This window comes from Triturus cristatus, chromosome 7 (assembly GCF_964204655.1).
Source record: "Triturus cristatus chromosome 7, aTriCri1.1, whole genome shotgun sequence".
NCBI lineage: Eukaryota > Metazoa > Chordata > Amphibia > Caudata > Salamandridae > Triturus > Triturus cristatus.
In genome coordinates this window covers 318,945,816-318,966,623 of record NC_140590.1, presented here as the reverse complement: position 1 = coordinate 318,966,623, position 20,808 = coordinate 318,945,816, and the positions used below count along the sequence as shown (strand labels likewise).

Sequence of the window (20,808 nt, the reverse complement as noted above, 5' to 3'; positions counted from 1 at the left end):
ATGGTACATAGGATCTACCACAGTCCCAGTACAGAAACGAATATTAGAGCATTGGCGAGCAATTACAAACTCAGATTTGAGTTATAGTACAGCTAGACACCTCAGGAAGAACCATGGTGGAGACTGGACCAAAGCCAAGTTTTTGGGACTGGACGCAGTCGTAAAACACCCTAGGGGAGGTAACAGAATCACTGCATTATGCAGAATGGAGTTTAGGTACATTTTGAAAGCAGGTAGCCTCGCCCCTTATGGTATGCACCTGGATGAAGAGCTATACACGCACCTCTAAGTTAGAAGCTCCGATACTTTTTAAACCTGCACTGTTTATGACTTTATTGCATTTCTATGAATATGTGTATTGTTTGTTTTCTCAAAGCATAGAGTTGTTCTTCTGTTCCTCCGCTAGATCATAGAACCACATGCAAACATCTATAGAATCTGGTTAGGAAATGTTGAGACCTTTATGAAAAGTTTACAAATTCTCTGTCTTCGTTACAGATGGAGGGGAAGTCTCCATGCAAATTATGCTGGAAGCACCTCTGGGAGAATAGAAGGCGGTCCCCATGTGGCAACACCTTATGACTTTCACCTTTAGTAAACCACGACTGAAGTTTTTTTGGGTACTATACCCGTGAGTGCAGAGTCTCCTGTATTATGATTTTTTGATTAAGTATTACCTGTAAGGGATAACTTACTAACCAGACAGTGAAAAAAGTAAACAAAATGAGAGAGGTTCATATAGCTGTGCCAGACTTCTCTAATTTACAATAATTATGAATTTAATACTTAAAAGCATGGTCCAATGTATACAATGAATTAATACTAAATTGTTCAAAGTAAATTGTCGAAAAAGTTTTGTTGAAAGGAGGAATATGCAGGGTATGCATAGTATTTTATTTCTGTGGATTGACAATGTGTCAGGACTGACATTGTATATAAGGAAGTTATGTGAAAAAAACGGGTCATGTGAAAAAGAACGTAAGTTCAAAACGCGTCTGTTTCTTTGCCATTAAAAAACTTCTGTGAATTGAGACTGCATTTGTGTGGCTGTTTCCTGCTGGTTGCGACTGTTGTCAACAACCAGGATCACTTTATATATATCTATCTATATATATATATTCCAAATGTTCGCACACCGTGCGAGAAAGAACGCACTCACAGGCTTCCTGCTGCAAAGCAATTTATTTAGTGCTCGCAATGGTTACAACGCCCAACGCTTTTCGGTCTCCTCCTGAGACGTTAATCACCTTTATCCCATAATTAAGGTCTCAGGAGAAGACCGTAACGCGTTGGGCGTTATAACCATTCCGAGCACAAAATAAATGACTTTGCAGCATGAAACCTGTGAGTGCGTTCTTTCTCACACTGTGTACGAATTTTTTTTTGTTTTTTAAACTTTATTTAGGTATATCTCTATATATAAACAATGTACACACGAGTGAAACTGTTACAAGTCATACACAGATTAGCATGGAATCAAGGTTGTACAAACCAGTTATGCATACAGATACCAAACGTCCTAGTAGATGGCGAAGTTTGTGAAAGGACTGAGAAACAAGGTCCCATAAACACGGCCGGTTTACCACGCGGAGGAGTATTTTGCCCGCCCATTTGTTGATCATCACTCCTGGTAAAGCATGGACTTATATGCATTACCCCTGCAAAGAAAGCATCATGACCAAGACATATGCTATATCTTAAATGAATGATCGAAACCTCCGCCTGGCTGGTCATCCCACCCCGGATGGGACGATGCCCTGTTCAAGTTTCATGGGAGAGAGTTGTCGGTGTGACTCAACATATGTCCTGAATGGACCCCAGATATCCTTGGGGCAAGAAGAGGAGGGTAGAGTGGTAACGTATATTTCGCTATTTATGCTGCAGGATGCTAAACTATCCATCCAACTCTGTGGAGTGGGGACTGACCTACGGCCCCAATGAATTGCGATCTCTCTTTTGGCAAGCAGTAGACTGAGGGCAGCGTATTTCCTTACTTTTTTGGGAAAGTTAACCATATAGCCCAATATCACAATTTCTGGGATGGGAACCAGGGGCAGATTAATCATTTCGCCCAGTGTCTTATGGACTGAAACCCAATACGGCTTAAGGAGTGTCCAGGTCCAGAGAGGTGAGCGAAATCTGCGTGTGGTGCCATACATTTGCGGCAGTTGTGGGGTCTGAAGGGATCAAATCTATGGGATTTGGCCGGGGTAATATATATTCTGCGCAGGAATTTGAAATGTAACAATTTATGTCTACTATTGCGGGAGACATCCTTCGTGACCTCACAACATTTGGCCCATTGATCATCCATGATGGAATGACCGGGGTCAGTTTCCCAGGCACTACTGAGTATGTTGTCATGTACTCGGAGAAGTTCTGAGCAGGCTTTATATAATTTAGAGATGAGATGAACTCCCTGTTCACTGTCTATGATCAGGGACAGCGGAGTAAATGATGTGGGTTCGAGTGGGAAACCAGGGAGCGCAGCGCGCTGGGCTCAGTGTACTCGAGTCAGTATAAAGCAGTCCATGAACTTAGCATCGGGAAAGCGGTCATTGTCCTGTACCCAAAAGGCGTGACCATCAGGGTATAGGTCACCCAATTTGGTAGAGTGTTCGCTGTACAACCTTTTCCCCGGTAACTGGTAACCACTGAGTGTTGGGGAGCGGAAGGTAAGGGGAGTATAGCATGGCCGTGCTGGTGATGCACCACAGTTTTTCCCAAGCCCAACTGGCGGTGGACACAGGTTGAATGTCATTAGAGTCTCTGGGAACGCCCCTGGGCAACACCGCGTTTAGTTTCTCAGGCAGGACAAAGTCAGATTCTTGGCGAGGGAACAGGATTCTGGTATCAGGATGGTACCAAGCATGAGCATAACTGCATTGGGCTACAAGGTAGTATAGTTGTAGATCTGGAACGCTGTATCCCCCTCTCTCGTAGGGAAGTGGAAGCACCTGCTATTGTGTACGAACATTTAGAGTGAATTTTGACCAGCGTGATCCTGCTGGTGGACACACACCACCAGCAATCTAAGCGCCATACGTCTCCAAGGGATCGAAACAGGAGATATATATATATATATATATTCTGCTCCAAGGTTGTCCACCTGTAAGTAGCACTCGACCAGCAGCTTGATTTATGTGTAGGTAGGGACGGGGATCCGCTTCTAGGAGCCGCTCCATAGTGGATTTGCACAGTCTCATCTGAGCCTCCCATTGGTGGGTGTGTCATATGGAAAATGGTGAAGTGGGTCAGTGGTTGCGCACACCGCTTCCGTTAAAGCCTCTGAAGAGAAGCATATGGAGCTTCGAAACGCGTCAGGCAAATCCACTACGGAGCGGCTCCTACAAGCGGATCCCCGTCCCTACCTACACATAAACCAAGCTGCTGGTCGAGTGCTACTTAAAGGTGGACAACTTTTGGAGCAGTATATAACACGCGGCCGTCCAGCTGCGGAGTATGCACCACCCCGTAATTCTTGGGGGTCCCGCAAGTGAAACAGCAGCCGTATACAGGATCGAGGACGGGCCCACTTGCAGGGTCCATACAGGACTTGATTGTGTGCTCTCCGCACTACACTTCCCATAATGCACAGTCTCATCTGAGCCTCCCATTGGTGGGTGTGTCATATGGAAAATGGTGAAGTGGGTCCGTGGTTGCGCACACCGCTTCGGTTAAAGCCTCTGAAGAGAAGCATATGGAGCTTCGAAACGCGTCAGGCAAATCCACTACGGAGCGGCTCCTACAAGCGGATCCCCGTCCCTACCTACACATAAACCAAGCTGCTGGTCGAGTGCTACTTAAAGGTGGACAACTTTTGGAGCAGTATATAACACGCGGCCGTCCAGCCGCGGAGTATGCACCACCCCGTAATTCTTGGGGGTCACGCAAGTGAAACAGCAGCCGTATACAGGATCGAGGACGGGCCCACTTGCAGGGTCCATACAGGACTTGATTGTGTGCTCTCCGCACTACACTTCCCATAATGCACAGTCTCATCTGAGCCTCCCATTGGTGGGTGTGTCATATGGAAAATGGTGAAGTGGGTCAGTGGTTGCGCACACCGCTTCCGTTAAAGCCTCTGAAGAGAAGCATATGGAGCTTCGAAACGCGTCAGGCAAATCCACTACGGAGCGGCTCCTACAAGCAGATCCACGTCCCTACCTACACATAAACCAAGCTGCTGGTCGAGTGCTACTTAAAGGTGGACAACTTTTGGAGCAGTATATAACACGCGGCCGTCCAGCCGCGGAGTATGCACCACCCCGTAATTCTTGGGGGTCACGCAAGTGAAACAGCAGCCGTATACAGGATCGAGGACGGGCCCACTTGCAGGGTCCATACAGGACTTGATTGTGTGCTCTCCGCACTACACTTCCCATAATGCACAGTCTCATCTGAGCCTCCCATTGGTGGGTGTGTCATATGGAAAATGGTGAAGTGGGTCAGTGGTTGCGCACACCGCTTCCGTTAAAGCCTCTGAAGAGAAGCATATGGAGCTTCGAAACGCGTCAGGCAAATCCACTACGGAGCGGCTCCTACAAGCGGATCCCCGTCCCTACCTACACATAAACCAAGCTGCTGGTCGAGTGCTACTTAAAGGTGGACAACTTTTGGAGCAGTATATAACACGCGGCCGTCCAGCCGCGGAGTATGCACCACCCCGTAATTCTTGGGGGTCATGCAAGTGAAACAGCAGCCGTATACAGGATCGAGGACGGGCCCATTTGCAGGGTCCATACAGGACTTGATTGTGTGCTCTCCGCACTACACTTCCCTTAATGCACAGTCTCATCTGAGCCTCCCATTGGTGGGTGTGTCATATGGAAAATGGTGAAGTGGGTCAGTGGTTGCGCACACCGCTTCCGTTAAAGCCTCTGAAGAGAAGCCTATGGAGCTTCGAAACGCGTCAGGCAAATCCACTACGGAGCGGCTCCTACAAGCGGATCCCCGTCCCTACCTACACATAAACCAAGCTGCTGGTCGAGTGCTACTTAAAGGTGGAAAACTTTTGGAGCAGTATATAACACGCGGCCGTCCAGCCGCGGAGTATGCACCACCCCGTAATTCTTGGGGGTCACGCAAGTGAAACAGCAGCCGTATACAGGATCGAGGACGGGCCCACTTGCAGGGTCCATACAGGACTTGATTGTGTGCTCTCCGCACTACACTTTCCATAATGCACAGTCTCATCTGAGCCTCCCATTGGTGGGTGTGTCATATGGAAAATGGTGAAGTGGGTCAGTGGTTGCGCACACCGCTTCCGTTAAAGCCTCTGAAGAGAAGCATATGGAGCTTCGAAACGCGTCAGGCAAATCCACTACGGAGCGGCTCCTACAAGCGGATCCCCGTCCCTACCTACACATAAACCAAGCTGCTGGTCGAGTGCTACTTAAAGGTGGACAACTTTTTGAGCAGTATATAACACGCGGCCGTCCAGCCGCGGAGTATGCACCACCCCGTAATTCTTGGGGGTCACGCAAGTGAAACAGCAGCCGTATACAGGATCGAGGACGGGCCCACTTGCAGGGTCCATACAGGACTTGATTGTGTGCTCTCCGCACTACACTTCCCATAAAGCACAGTCTCATCTGAGCCTCCCATTGGTGGGTGTGTCATATGGAAAATGGTGAAGTGGGTCAGTGGTTGCGCACACCGCTTCCGTTAAAGCCTCTGAAGAGAAGCATATGGAGCTTCGAAACGCGTCAGGCAAATCCACTACGGAGCGGCTCCTACAAGCGGATCCCCGTCCCTACCTACACATAAACCAAGCTGCTGGTCGAGTGCTACTTAAAGGTGGACAACTTTTGGAGCAGTATATAACACGCGGCCGTCCAGCCGCGGAGTATGCACCACCCCGTAATTCTTGGGGGTCACGCAAGTGAAACAGCAGCCGTATACAGGATCGAGGACGGGCCCACTTGCAGGGTCCATACAGGACTTGATTGTGTGCTCTCCGCACTACACTTCCCATAATGCACAGTCTCATCTGAGCCTCCCATTGGTGGGTGTGTCATATGGAAAATGGTGAAGTGGGTCAGTGGTTGCGCACACCGCTTCCGTTAAAGCCTCTGAAGAGAAGCATATGGAGCTTCGAAACGCGTCAGGCAAATCCACTACGGAGCAGCTCCTACAAGCGGATCCCCGTCCCTACCTACACATAAACCAAGCTGCTGGTCGAGTGCTACTTAAAGGTGGACAACTTTTGGAGCAGTATATAACACGCGGCCGTCCAGCCGCGGAGTATGCACCACCCCGTAATTCTTGGGGGTCACGCAAGTGAAACAGCAGCCGTATACAGGATCGAGGACGGGCCCACTTGCAGGGTCCATACAGGACTTGATTGTGTGCTCTCCGCACTACACTTCCCATAATGCACAGTCTCATCTGAGCCTCCCATTGGTGGGTGTGTCATATGGAAAATGGTGAAGTGGGTCAGTGGTTGCGCACACCGCTTCCGTTAAAGCCTCTGAAGAGAAGCATATGGAGCTTCGAAACGCGTCAGGCAAATCCACTACGGAGCGGCTCCTACAAGCGGATCCCCGTCCCTACCTACACATAAACCAAGCTGCTGGTCGAGTGCTACTTAAAGGTGGACAACTTTTTGAGCAGTATATAACACGCGGCCGTCCAGCCGCGGAGTATGCACCACCCCGTAATTCTTGGGGGTCACGCAAGTGAAACAGCAGCCGTATACAGGATCGAGGACGGGCCCACTTGCAGGGTCCATACAGGACTTGATTGTGTGCTCTCCGCACTACACTTCCCATAATGCACAGTCTCATCTGAGCCTCCCATTGGTGGGTGTGTCATATGGAAAATGGTGAAGTGGGTCAGTGGTTGCGCACACCGCTTCCGTTAAAGCCTCTGAAGAGAAGCATATGGAGCTTCGAAACGCGTCAGGCAAATCCACTACGGAGCGGCTCCTACAAGCGGATCCCCGTCCCTACCTACACATAAACCAAGCTGCTGGTCGAGTGCTACTTAAAGGTGGACAACTTTTGGAGCAGTATATAACACGCGGCCGTCCAGCCGCGGAGTACGCACCACCCCGTAATTCTTGGGGGTCACGCAAGTGAAACAGCAGCCGTATACAGGATCGAGGACGGGCCCACTTGCAGGGTCCATACAGGACTGGATTGTGTGCTCTCCGCACTACACTTCCCATAATGCACAGTCTCATCTGAGCCTCCCATTGGTGGGTGTGTCATATGGAAAATGGTGAAGTGGGTCAGTGGTTGCGCACACCGCTTCCGTTAAAGCCTCTGAAGAGAAGCATATGGAGCTTCGAAACGCGTCAGGCAAATCCACTACGGAGCGGCTCCTACAAGCGGATCCCCGTCCCTACCTACACATAAACCAAGCTGCTGGTCGAGTGCTACTTAAAGGTGGACAACTTTTGGAGCAGTATATAACACGCGGCCGTCCAGCCGCGGAGTATGCACCACCCCGTAATTCTTGGGGGTCACGCAAGTGAAACAGCAGCCGTATACAGGATCGAGGACGGGCCCACTTGCAGGGTCCATACAGGACTTGATTGTGTGCTCTCCGCACTACACTTCCCATAATGCACAGTCTCATCTGAGCCTCCCATTGGTGGGTGTGTCATATGGAAAATGGTGAAGTGGGTCAGTGGTTGCGCACACCGCTTCCGTTAAAGCCTCTGAAGAGAAGCATATGGAGCTTCGAAACGCGTCAGGCAAATCCACTACGGAGCGGCTCCTACAAGCGGATCCCCGTCCCTACCTACACATAAACCAAGCTGCTGGTCGAGTGCTACTTAAAGGTGGACAACTTTTGGAGCAGTATATAACACGCGGCCGTCCAGCCGCGGAGTATGCACCACCCCGTAATTCTTGGGGTTCACGCAAGTGAAACAGCAGCCGTATACAGGATCGAGGACGGGCCCACTTGCAGGGTCCATACAGGACTTGATTGTGTGCTCTCCGCACTACCCTTCCCATAATGCACAGTCTCATCTGAGCCTCCCATTGGTGGGTGTGTCATATGGAAAATGGTGAAGTGGGTCAGTGGTTGCGCACACCGCTTCCGTTAAAGCCTCTGAAGAGAAGCATATGGAGCTTCGAAACGCGTCAGGCAAATCCACTACGGAGCGGCTCCTACAAGCGGATCCCCGTCCCTACCTACACATAAACCAAGCTGCTGGTCGAGTGCTACTTAAAGGTGGACAACTTTTGGAGCAGTATATAACACGCGGCCGTCCAGCCGCGGAGTATGCACCACCCCGTAATTCTTGGGGGTCACGCAAGTGAAACAGCAGCCGTATACAGGATCGAGGACGGGCCCACTTGCAGGGTCCATACAGGACTTGATTGTGTGCTCTCCGCACTACACTTCCCATAATGCACAGTCTCATCTGAGCCTCCCATTGGTGGGTGTGTCATATGGAAAATGGTGAAGTGGGTCAGTGGTTGCGCACACCGCTTCCGTTAAAGCCTCTGAAGAGAAGCATATGGAGCTTCGAAACGCGTCAGGCAAATCCACTACGGAGCGGCTCCTACAAGCGGATCCCCGTCCCTACCTACACATAAACCAAGCTGCTGGTCGAGTGCTACTTAAAGGTGGACAACTTTTGGAGCAGTATATAACACGCGGCCGTCCAGCCGCGGAGTATGCACCACCCCGTAATTCTTGGGGGTCCCGCAAGTGAAACAGCAGCCGTATACAGGATCGAGGACGGGCCCACTTGCAGGGTCCATACAGGACTTCATTGTGTGCTCTCCGCACTACACTTCCCATAATGCACAGTCTCATCTGAGCCTCCCATTGGTGGGTGTGTCATATGGAAAATGGTGAAGTGGGTCCGTGGTTGCGCACACCGCTTCCGTTAAAGCCTCTGAAGAGAAGCATATTGAGCTTCGAAACGCGTCAGGCAAATCCACTACGGAGCGGCTCCTACAAGCGGATCCCCGTCCCTACCTACACATAAACCAAGCTGCTGGTCGAGTGCTACTTAAAGGTGGAAAACTTTTGGAGCAGTATATAACACGCGGCCGTCCAGCCGCGGAGTATGCACCACCCCGTAATTCTTGGGGGTCACGCAAGTGAAACAGCAGCCGTATACAGGATCGAGGACGGGCCCACTTGCAGGGTCCATACAGGACTTGATTGTGTGCTCTCCGCACTACACTTCCCATAATGCACAGTCTCATCTGAGCCTCCCATTGGTGGGTGTGTCATATGGAAAATGGTGAAGTGGGTCAGTGGTTGCGCACACCGCTTCCGTTAAAGCCTCTGAAGAGAAGCATATGGAGCTTCGAAACGCGTCAGGCAAATCCACTACGGAGCGGCTCCTACAAGCGGATCCCCGTCCCTACCTACACATAAACCAAGCTGCTGGTCGAGAGCTACTTAAAGGTGGACAACTTTTGGAGCAGTATATAACACGCGGCCGTCCAGCCGCAGAGTATGCACCACCCTGTAATTCTTGGGGGTCACGCAAGTGAAACAGCAGCCGTATACAGGATCGAGGACGGGCCCACTTGCAGGGTCCATACAGGACTTGATTGTGTGCTCTCCGCACTACACTTCCCATAATGCACAGTCTCATCTGAGCCTCCCATTGGTGGGTGTGTCATATGGAAAATGGTGAAGTGGGTCAGTGGTTGCGCACACCGCTTCCGTTAAAGCCTCTGAAGAGAAGCATATGGAGCTTTGAAACGCGTCAGGCAAATCCACTACGGAGCGGCTCCTACAAGCGGATCCCCGTCCCTACCTACACATAAACCAAGCTGCTGGTCGAGTGCTACTTAAAGGTGGACAACTTTTGGAGCAGTATATAACACGCGGCCGTCCAGCCGCGGAGTATGCACCACCCCGTAATTCTTGGGGTTCACGCAAGTGAAACAGCAGCCGTATACAGGATCGAGGACGGGCCCACTTGCAGGGTCCATACAGGACTTGATTGTGTGCTCTCCGCACTACCCTTCCCATAATGCACAGTCTCATCTGAGCCTCCCATTGGTGGGTGTGTCATATGGAAAATGGTGAAGTGGGTCAGTGGTTGCGCACACCGCTTCCGTTAAAGCATCTGAAGAGAAGCATATGGAGCTTCGAAACGCGTCAGGCAAATCCACTACGGAGCGGCTCCTACAAGCGGATCCCCGTCCCTACCTACACATAAACCAAGCTGCTGGTCGAGTGCTACTTAAAGGTGGACAACTTTTGGAGCAGTATATAACACGCGGCCGTCCAGCCGCGGAGTATGCACCACCCCGTAATTCTTGGGGGTCACGCAAGTGAAACAGCAGCCGTATACAGGATCGAGGACGGGCCCACTTGCAGGGTCCATACAGGACATGATTGTGTGCTCTCCGCACTACACTTCCCATAATGCACAGTCTCATCTGAGCCTCCCATTGGTGGGTGTGTCATATGGAAAATGGTGAAGTGGGTCAGTGGTTGCGCACACCGCTTCCGTTAAAGCCTCTGAAGAGAAGCATATGGAGCTTCGAAACGCGTCAGGCAAATCCACTACGGAGCGGCTCCTACAAGCGGATCCCCGTCCCTACCTACACATAAACCAAGCTGCTGGTCGAGTGCTACTTAAAGGTGGACAACTTTTGGAGCAGTATATAACACGCGGCCGTCCAGCCGCGGAGTATGCACCACCCCGTAATTCTTGGGGGTCACGCAAGTGAAACAGCAGCCGTATACAGGATCGAGGACGGGCCCACTTGCAGGGTCCATACAGGACTTGATTGTGTGCTCTCCGCACTACACTTCCCATAATGCACAGTCTCATCTGAGCCTCCCATTGGTGGGTGTGTCATATGGAAAATGGTGAAGTGGGTCAGTGGTTGCGCACACCGCTTCCGTTAAAGCCTCTGAAGAGAAGCATATGGAGCTTCGAAACGCGTCAGGCAAATCCACTACGGAGCGGCTCCTACAAGCGGATCCCCGTCCCTACCTACACATAAACCAAGCTGCTGGTCGAGTGCTACTTAAAGGTGGACAACTTTTGGAGCAGTATATATATATATATATATAAATATATATATATATATATAACTATATATATATATATATATAAATATATATATATATATATATATATATATATATATATATATATATATATATATATATATATATATATTACCTACTGGCGGTCGCCAGTAGGTAGTTATAGTTAGGACCGTGTTTCCATAGGAAATCCGCAACATTCTATTTTGAATATCTTTGGCGCCGATAGACGAATCCTGGCGAAATTTTCAAATTAGGTGGGGCGCTCCGCTCCGCTCCTACCCTGAAAGTCTCGGGGGGATTCGTCAAGCGGGGGCTGAGAAAAAGGGGGGGTCCCAAAACGTGTTTTCCCCATGCATTTTTCCATGGGACCTTTAGTCCAAGCTACAGCCCGAACGGCTGAACAGAATTACTTGGAATTTGGCAGAGAGGTAGTCCTCAGTTCAGGGATGTGCTTTTTGTAGGTCTGGTGTAAATGTGTTCAGTATTTGCTGAGAAAATAGCATTTAAATCAATATATATATCTATAGGCACGCTCCGAGCGCTTACGGTAAGCTTACCGTACGCGTACGCTGCCGTGCGCGAGCGCAATTCTGATTGGTGGTTACATGACTGTAAACATTCGAATCGGTCGAAATCAGGAAGTGTCGGCCTCCATTTTGTGTGTCTCACACTGATAAACAAAGGAGGAGAACGTGAAAAGGGGGCAACGAAGAGAGTTGCAGACCCCCTAGCGTTTGTCAGGGGGTCCAAGAAGGTCACAAAATTATGAAAAATACATTTAAATTTTTTCTAAAAAATCGCGGGGTGTGCGTACGGTAAGCTTCCCGTACGCGTACGGCAGGAAAAAAAAAAAAAAAAATATATATATATATATATCGCGCTCCAAACTCCGTCTTTGCCTCTTCACTCTCGATCGGGTGCTCTCATAGCGGTGACGGACACCGCGTGTGTAAACGGGCTCGTGGTACTCTAAACAAAATACCAGCACTCACGGGAACAGTGTCTTCAGTTTATTTGGAAGACAAGCTTCACGACAAAACGCGTTTCGGCTGCCGCCTTTGTCAATTGTGGTCGGCGCGCGCATTCAGTAAACAGATATACATTTCCTGTATCATGGCAATGAACATAGGACTTCCGTCAGTCCCGGAGTGGCAGCCATTATTGAACATGCAAAATCTGCCTTAAATTAGAGTTTCTTATTGTTTGTAAAGTGCAATATCTCGCCCTGGATGGGCTTTCATAAACAATAAACAATAAATATAAAATAATACATAAAAAACACACTTAAACCCTGGATGGGTATATTGCTGCCAAAAACATCACTGCTGTTTCCTAAATTCCAAACAGATTATTGCTGTTACAGGTGAACGGACATTTCTTCTCCACTGTTTAAACCAAAAGGCATCCTGGTCTGATTATCAATTATATGTCTTGACTCTAATCTTCTGAGTTGTAGCTGTCTATCACCCCCTCTGACACTACGTGGTACATGATCTATGCAAAAGAAACTGAGCAAGTCCCTATTGCTTTGGTGAAATTTTTCAAAGTGTCTGGCCACCGGATAATTTGCATCCTTGTTATTTATGGCCCTCAAGTGTTCAAGGATACGGATCTTAGTGGGGTGTATGGTGCTGCCTATGTAGCGCAAGCCACAAGGGCACACCAAACAATACACTGTAAAACAGGTATTACAATTCATCAATTTGTTTATCTTTCTGGGGTGATCAAGACCAGGTATGCTGTAATTGGTGACCTTCCGACTGTTTCTGCATGCTCTACACTTCATACATGGAAAAAAGCCTGTAATCTTCCCAAAGGGTGGTGTGGTGCTCATTTTGTTACAATGACTCTGGACTAAGTCGTCCCTAAGAGTCCTCGCTCTTCTGAATGTAATCAGTGGAGCTTTGGGTATCTCCCTACCAATAATGGGATCAGCTTTCAAAATGTGCCAGTTCTTTCTAAAGATTTCCCTGATATTTTGGGCGTCCTCTGAGAAATTGGTGATCATTCTGAAGTTGTTATTCTTACTTCTTTTACTGCTTATTTCCATGTTTTCGCTATCTTCCCCGATGATAAGATCGGTTCTAGATTTTAATTCAGCCTTTCTCTTGGCCTGCTCTAGAATATCCTGATGATACCCTCTAAGCCTGAATCTATTCATGCTCTCTTGTGCTGCAGAGACATAGTCACAATTGCGTGTGCAATTTCTCTTAATCCGAAGCAATTCGCCATATGGAATGCTAGTTTTAGTTGATTCCGAATGGCAGCTTCGGGCATGCAACACGGAGTTTCCCGCGGTGGGTTTCCTGTGCAAGCGAGTGCACAGTCTGCCCTCCGAGGCAAACACCGTGAGGTCCAGGTAGTTCACGGAAACTTTACTTATCTCCCCCGTGAACTTGAGGTTTAGCTCGTTATTATTAAGTACTTTCACATATTCTAGTGCCTGAATTTCTGTTCCTTTGAATACAATGAATAAATCGTCAATGTATCTGGTCCAACTTACGACCCTATTGGTCCAGTTGCAATTGGACTCCGCCCAGGCGACCTGCTCCTCCCACCAGCCCACGAAGAGATTCGCGTAGCTGGGGGCGAAGCAGGTCCCCGTCGCGGTACCTCGTACCTGTCTAAATAGGGAATCCTGGAACAGAAAAATATTGTTGCTCAGGCAGAATGTTATAAACTCTATTAGCATGTTGTTATGTTCTACCAGATTAATAGAGCGATTACTCAGAAAGTACTTAATTGCCTCCAGTCCTTGCATATGGTCAATGCTGGTGTATAGGCTAGAGATGTCAATAGCATTTAAATCAATATATATATCTATAGGCACGCTCCGAGCGCTTACGGTAAGCTTACCGTACGCGTACGCTGCCGTGCGCGAGCGCAATTCTGATTGGTGGTTACATGACTGTAAACATTCGAATCGGTCGAAATCAGGAAGTGTCGGCCTCCATTTTGTGTGTCTCACACTGATAAACAAAGGAGGAGAACGTGAAAAGGGGGCAACGAAGAGAGTTGCAGACCCCCTAGCGTTTGTCAGGGGGTCCAAGAAGGTCACAAAATTATGAAAAATACATTTAAATTTTTTCTAAAAAATCGCGGGGTGTGCGTACGGTAAGCTTCCCGTACGCGTACGGCAGGAAAAAAAAATATATATATATATATATATATACACACTGAAAAAACCATAGGTTTCACACACGTTATAGTTAGGAATTAGCATTTAAAAAACCTTGCAAACTCACTTAAAAAACCATAGGTTTCACACATGTTATAGTTAGGTGGATATTTCACTCGTAAAAAACCAATGAAATTCCCCCGTTATAGTTACTTCAGATAACTATAACTCGCGAGACCGCCACTCTATCCAAATAATGATGTCATCAGTGATGTCATGAGTGATGCCACTGACCATGTCATGAGTGATGTAATGTCATCAGCAGTGGATTGCGGTCACGAGAGTTATAGTCATCTGAAGTAACTATAACGGGGGAATTTCATTGTTTTTTTACGAGTGAAATATCCACCTAACTATAACATGTGTGAAACCTATGGTTTTTTAAGTGAATATATATATATATATATATATATATATATATATATATATATATATATATATATATCCAAATGAGCTTTGACGACGAAATGGATGCCCTTCTTTACGGGTCGGGGCTTGTTGGCGACGTCACCACCTATGTACAGCAGAAGAAAATTCACGCTTCTTTCCCAGCATGATAATCAAGCCCATCCAGTCGAGAAGTAAGTAAAAAGGATTTTATTGCAGCAGGCAGTCTGATAGTGTTAACATAACAGCCACTGATATGGGTGATATCAGTCCCAGGATGCATTGCGCCATGTAAGATGAAAGAATCATCATAAAACATTTTAATCAATGTTCCGTAATTTTTATTGTTTGTAAGTTGAGGTTGCAGAACAAGGTAATTCCAATTTTCAAATGTTTTACGATGATTCTTTCATCTTACATGGCGCGATGCATCCTGGGACTGATATCACCCATATCAGCGGCTGTTATTGCCCCCCCCAAGAGATTACCATTGGATAAAAGGGAATAGAAACAAGGAGTGCGGGCCAAAGAATCTTTCATATAAGTTCATACTGGCGTCCAAAATGGACCAGCACCCAAAAAATTTGCATCAGGAAAATATGTGATCAAACACAGACATCAACTTTGTTAATTATCTAAAGTTTTGTTATATTAGGTCTAATTTACAACAAGTGCAAGTTTTCACACCAGTTTATGTTCCAACAACTATGTCACGTTGTTAAGGCATTGTGCAAATGACGCATTTTTAATACAATCCAGGGAAGGGCGGGGTATTCTGAGTTACCGAGAGAGGCTCGTTAGCATAAACATGGGAATAGCCAGATAACAGGACGGAGTTTAACAGTTAAAAAATGGAGGATTATGGGAGTTGAAGTTTGAATAGGTTTGTTTAAACAATTGAATAATTATGTGGGAGTGGTCATGTTGTTAAAAAGGGTCTTATCACATGGGAGGGTGAAAAATCAGTATCAGAGGTAGAAACGCGAGAAGCGCTGTGCGAACGGAAAACAGAGGTATGAAAGACCCGCTTTTTAACCTCAGAATAGTGGCAGTGTTTATCGTTGTATATTTCATTGGGCAGAGGCTCATTTAATTACGGAACATTGATTAAAATGTTTTACGATGATTCTTTCATCTTGCATGGCGCGATGCATCCTGGGACTGATATCACCCATGTCAGCGGCTGTTATGTTGTTTACTTAGCGCTTCAGGACATAGCACAAGCCAGGATTGCTCCCCCCAAGAGATTACCATTGGATAAAAGGAATAAAAACAAGGAGTGCGGGCCAAAGAATCTTTCATAGAAGTCTGATAGTGTTAGCATTACGCGTTTCAACCTAATGGGGTCTTAATCATATGCAGCTGTGAGAGTCAGTTGTCTTCGAATTTAAATACACTTGGTTTGAGAACAGTGAAAAAGGACGCTGTGTGCAGATACCTGGTTTTAAAATGCATCAGTCACATTGGAATACTTGTTTTCATTTCCAATCAGGGACTGAAAAAACAATTCATTAAACAATACTCTTTTTAGTTTTCTTGGCAGTGCATTATTTTGAATAAATGTCCGAGTTTGTGAAATTTCAGTCCCGGTGCTGCAGCAACTGTGTTTCAAAATACAGCCTAGCATCCTTACTATTTGTATTTATTCTGAATGTCTGTCAAAGTGAAAAGGTTTTAGAAAGTTATATCATGCCCACCTTGTGCCACAAAGGAGTAAATTCCATGTCGTGCAGGGGGGCAGATATACTTTTTCCTTCTTCATTAGTCTAAGGACATTAGACCTCATAGTTCAAGATGTTAATTCTATACTACTAATATACCCACAGGCACACAATACAGCTGGCCATCTAGAGGAGGATACCCAATAGCCCTGATATAAATGTGTCTACAGTATCACTAAACATCTCTGCTGCTCTAGCATGGGGCTCGCAATGGTTGCAGCTGTGACCTGCTCACCTCAGTCTGCACCATGAAGGGGCGGTTCAATCGCATCTTCTTTATGAAGGAAAAGACTCCCACTTGTTTTTCATTCTGCACCTGCTGCATCAGGGAATCCAGAGCAATCAGGGTACCTGTACGACCAACTCCTGCACTATGTAGCCAGACAAAAGTGGAGGCAGAGAGGGGATGATGGAACAAAGAGGGTAAAAGATTATTTTATATTCTTACTATTTCCTATATTAAACAGTTTTTGCAACTTTCCTATCTCTCAGCAAGGCACAGCACATAATTAGGGTTTACTGGTGAAGAATTGCTGTGATCATTGTTGGGTGGAATTGGCAGGCACAGAGGGGAGACAGAGTTGAGACACAATATGGACAGCAATCAGTACAATTAAATGAAAAATATGCTTAACACATATGAAGCTGAGAGGAACAATAGGCTATGTGTTTGCCTAAATGTGTCAGGCGAGGATATTATGAACATTTAGGCACTTTTTAAAGGAACCTTCTACTCAGAGGGCTGAAGAGATTAGTCTCTTAAATTAGATCTAAAGAGTGAGGAAAATGGTGTCCAGTAATTAGATGAGTGTGGGAACACAGAACACAAGGATAGGTCTGGGTGACAGTATGACTGAAATTTAGACAGGTTTTAGGATTTCTCTTACTGATGCACCCTTGCAAGCCTCTTTACCTGCAGTGGACCACCGCAGGCCCGTTGCTTCTCCTCTGGTCCATGTGATCTCGAACCAAGTTGCGGAACCTGATGACGGTGGCGGTTTCATCAGGGACGCCATGGTCGGGCCAGACAGTATAATGGAAGTGACTGACATACCGGAGGCCTTGTTCTCTGGCCTGTTAGGAAAGAGAAGTAAAATAATTATGACCTATTTACTGCAATGTTTGTGCTTACAGCCTGCATCTTCTTTTTCAGTATATTTGTTTTAGAGTTTTGTATAGCACATAGTGGACCACTGGATCTGCATCATGAACTTGTATTTTGTCTCCTTCAAGCGCTTAGGTTCTATTGGTGGCTTCAGCAGAAAAGGCTTTGATCTACTAACTGGTGAGAGAAGGGGCTGTCAAATTTGGCAGGATGACATGGCTGTGATGTCAGCGCAGCTCCCAGCTGATTATCCCCCCCCTCAGTGCTTTGAGACCCTCTTGGGTGAATAATCGCGCTTTATAAGATTACTGATTGATCAATTAATTGAATTAAACCCAAAGCCACACACTTGAGAATGCAATATATGGGCAGGTGCTGTCTCTCACCCATGTGCTTCTCTGTTCCCTTTTAAAGTTTGGCCCCATTAAAACATTTTTTTTAAAGCACTTAACCTTTTTTTTATCGAGTGCGATGATGCAGACGCTGGCCTGCATCATTTTGTAGGTGCAGTCAGGCATGTTTAATGCGATAGCACACCCTCAAAAGGATATAGCCAGCGGCTCCATCAATATATATTCTTTTATATTTCCCTTATGTCATACAGCATATGCTTTGGTGCCTTAATCTTTGTACTCCAGAGTAAAATCAACATGTTCACTATAATTTATGCTTCTACGCTACCTTCATATGGTGCACTGTACAATACAGGCTAGAGCTGAACTGTTTGTCTCATCCATGGCAAACCAACCCCTCTGCCTTCAGTCTTTAGCGTAGCCAACAGCGAAACTGTAGACTTCTGCATGGTACTGTGTAAACATATTATGCAGCAAAGGTGTACACACTTTTTAGGCTTTGCCTACAACAACACATGTGCCGTTAGTTGCAAGACATTTTATTAGCTTACAGTGGCTTTTGAGCCTGCCTATTGCTTACCATTGGCTGGACGTATTTTCACTCTCAGTCGCTAGCTTATTTGCTAGCCTCTGTGGACTTTACTTCCTTTTCATGTGTTTGCCCCTCCCCGGAGCATGACCAAAGTACCTGTGTTCTTCCACTGCTCATGTTCTAGGAACTACTTTTTTCTTTTTGTTTAAGTACTCCATTAGAGTGCATGCAATTTCCAGTTGTCTCCCTTGTGTACTTCTATGCCCTCTGTGTCATTCTCCCGCACCTGTGTACGTTACCCTCTTCTCGCGTGTGAGCTTCTGTGCCCTTGGCGTTGCTTTCTGTCACTGTGTGCTTCTGTCCCCCACTCAAGCACATATTGCCCCCTCTAACCTCTGTGCTTCTATGAAAAGGCCTGTTCAATCTGTGTTTTTCAACAGTTAGAATGCAGTGGGAAGTATTTAAGGAATTAAAGGCAATGGGCTTCTCCTCGGGGGTCCTCGCATCTTTCTCAGCTGTGACGTAAGATGCAATTCTAGTAAAACCATTGAATCCAGATTGTGCATTTACTGTATTTGTGCTGTATCTTTACCACCTTTAACTATGTAACCCTGGCACGATGTGCTCTGTAACTCTGTTGAGATTAGCTGTGCTTTCTCAAGAACTATCAATGTAAATAAATAAATAACTCTCCTCCCCCAACCCCGAGCACCAAATCACATTTATTCCGCTATAAATAATGAGGGCTTAGAAGTGACATTTTCCCACATGAAACAAAAGAGAGATAATGCATATTCTAAGTGTAAAACATTTTAGGAATTGCGCAATACAGTCAACAAACTCGTATTGGGGCATAAAGAGGCTATCCAAAACGATTCTTTGGATCTCAAAAAATATAAATATGGGGATGTATGAAAATGTCAAAATAACAAGGCTCTTACTCCTAGTGTTGCTCAATGGGCTCATCCCATCACATATGGATACCGGCTTTCTCGTGATCTTTGACATTGTCATAGCCTCACCAGGATTGCCTTTGCAGCCAGTATTCTGAAATTCTGTGTGCAGTCTCAACTAATAAATGTGCTGATGGAATTGAGGGCATGTCTTAAGCCAGAGTTCCTTCTTTTACACCTTCTGTGTTTGACTAGAGCGATTATAGGGTGCCATATCTGGAGTTTCAAGGTGATAGGTGATTAAGACAGTGAGGACTCCATAGTATAATATTTACAGAGTAACGTACGGCTGTTCAGAATATGAGCACACAACGGTCATGTCTACCATGCAGTGTTACCTAGCAGATCCCATCCAATACTTTTCAGCCTTTCTCCTACATGTTAGTCCCATTTTACTTAAAATCCCTGTATCTTTTTCTTCTTCCCACATAGAGCATCTCACACACACACACAGTTGAAATGTAAAGCAAAGTGGGTGAAACTGCTACTTCTGACAATAAACATTCAAAACTTGCTTTTTAGTAACAATATACTTGTCAAAGAAAATAAGGGTAACACCACTAAGCACATACATGTTTGAGGGTAAACTCCCGCGTAGTCCACTGAGGGAGGATAGTTTCTGAAGTGACGGTCACGGTGATGTCACCATAGGTGCAAGGGGTGTAGTCCAGCGGCCAATAGTGCTCACATTTTAGCTGTCGAGAAATAGGTACAGTTAATTGGATAACAGAAGCCCAATGCGCAGTTGAATGGGGCCAGTGATGGTCAGAAACAATGAACCAGTCTACTGCTTCCATATCTACACTTCTTAGGGCAATGCTGGGCCATAGATCATATGTAGCCCGCTGCTCGAGCAGGACTTGCCGGCTGCACATAGCGTCAGAAAAAGGAAGACAGGGGGAGAGCCTGCACACTAATTTCTTTTCAGTATTGGAATGGTCTCTGGTTGGAATTGCGAGGGATGTGTAACCTACTGGACTTCAGGAAAGAACTGAAGCTCAAGGACCAGATGTAGTATTTCCTGGTCACAATCTGCAACCAGTATTATTTTGACTAGTAAAGAATTTCAAGTACAGACCTATTTTAAGGATCGACCTATGCACTAGTAGGTCGGATTTTAAAATTATAGAGTATTGGGTTGCAATTTGACTTACCTCATGAATATTAATGAGGTAGGTTGCAAATTGCCACTCACTATAATAGGGGCTTTCAGAGATATGGCTGCGCGCTGGGGTCAGCAGATCACCCTGTCTGCGATTGCTTTTAAATAAAGCAAACGTTTTATTTTAAATGCAGCCTCTTTTTCTAAAAGGAAATGGTCTGCGTTTACAAAAAAGATTTTCTTTTTGAAGGGTGTTTAAGAGCTGGCAGTGGTCCTTTGGATCACTACCTACTGTCACCAAAACTTTTTTTCACATTCTCAAAGGGGAAGGGGTCCCTTCTGAGCAAGAATTACCACTTCCTTTGAGGAGTTGGTAAAATTTCAATGTTTTCTTACCGGATTAGTGTTGCAAAACATTGATAGATATGATCCCATTTCGGTATTTGGAAGGGATGCCTACAACAGGCCCCTTCCAGATTTTGGAT

The 20,808-nt window shown here is 46.3% G+C and overlaps 1 protein-coding gene across 2 annotated transcripts in view; it reads right to left on the bottom strand.

Moving 5' to 3' along the window:
* PTPRH (protein tyrosine phosphatase receptor type H) overlaps nucleotides 1-20,808 on the bottom strand; it is a 517,583-nt gene that overhangs the window by 27,883 nt on the left and 468,892 nt on the right. For both annotated transcript variants that reach the window (XM_085616391.1, XM_085616390.1), the window contains exons 21-23: nucleotides 19,794-19,916; nucleotides 17,192-17,352; nucleotides 16,514-16,649 (exon numbers count right to left, since the gene is read on the bottom strand). In XM_085616391.1, the coding sequence (XP_085472517.1) occupies nucleotides 16,514-16,649; nucleotides 17,192-17,352; nucleotides 19,794-19,916 (420 nt within the window). The remainder of the gene's footprint in view (nucleotides 1-16,513; nucleotides 16,650-17,191; nucleotides 17,353-19,793; nucleotides 19,917-20,808) is intronic.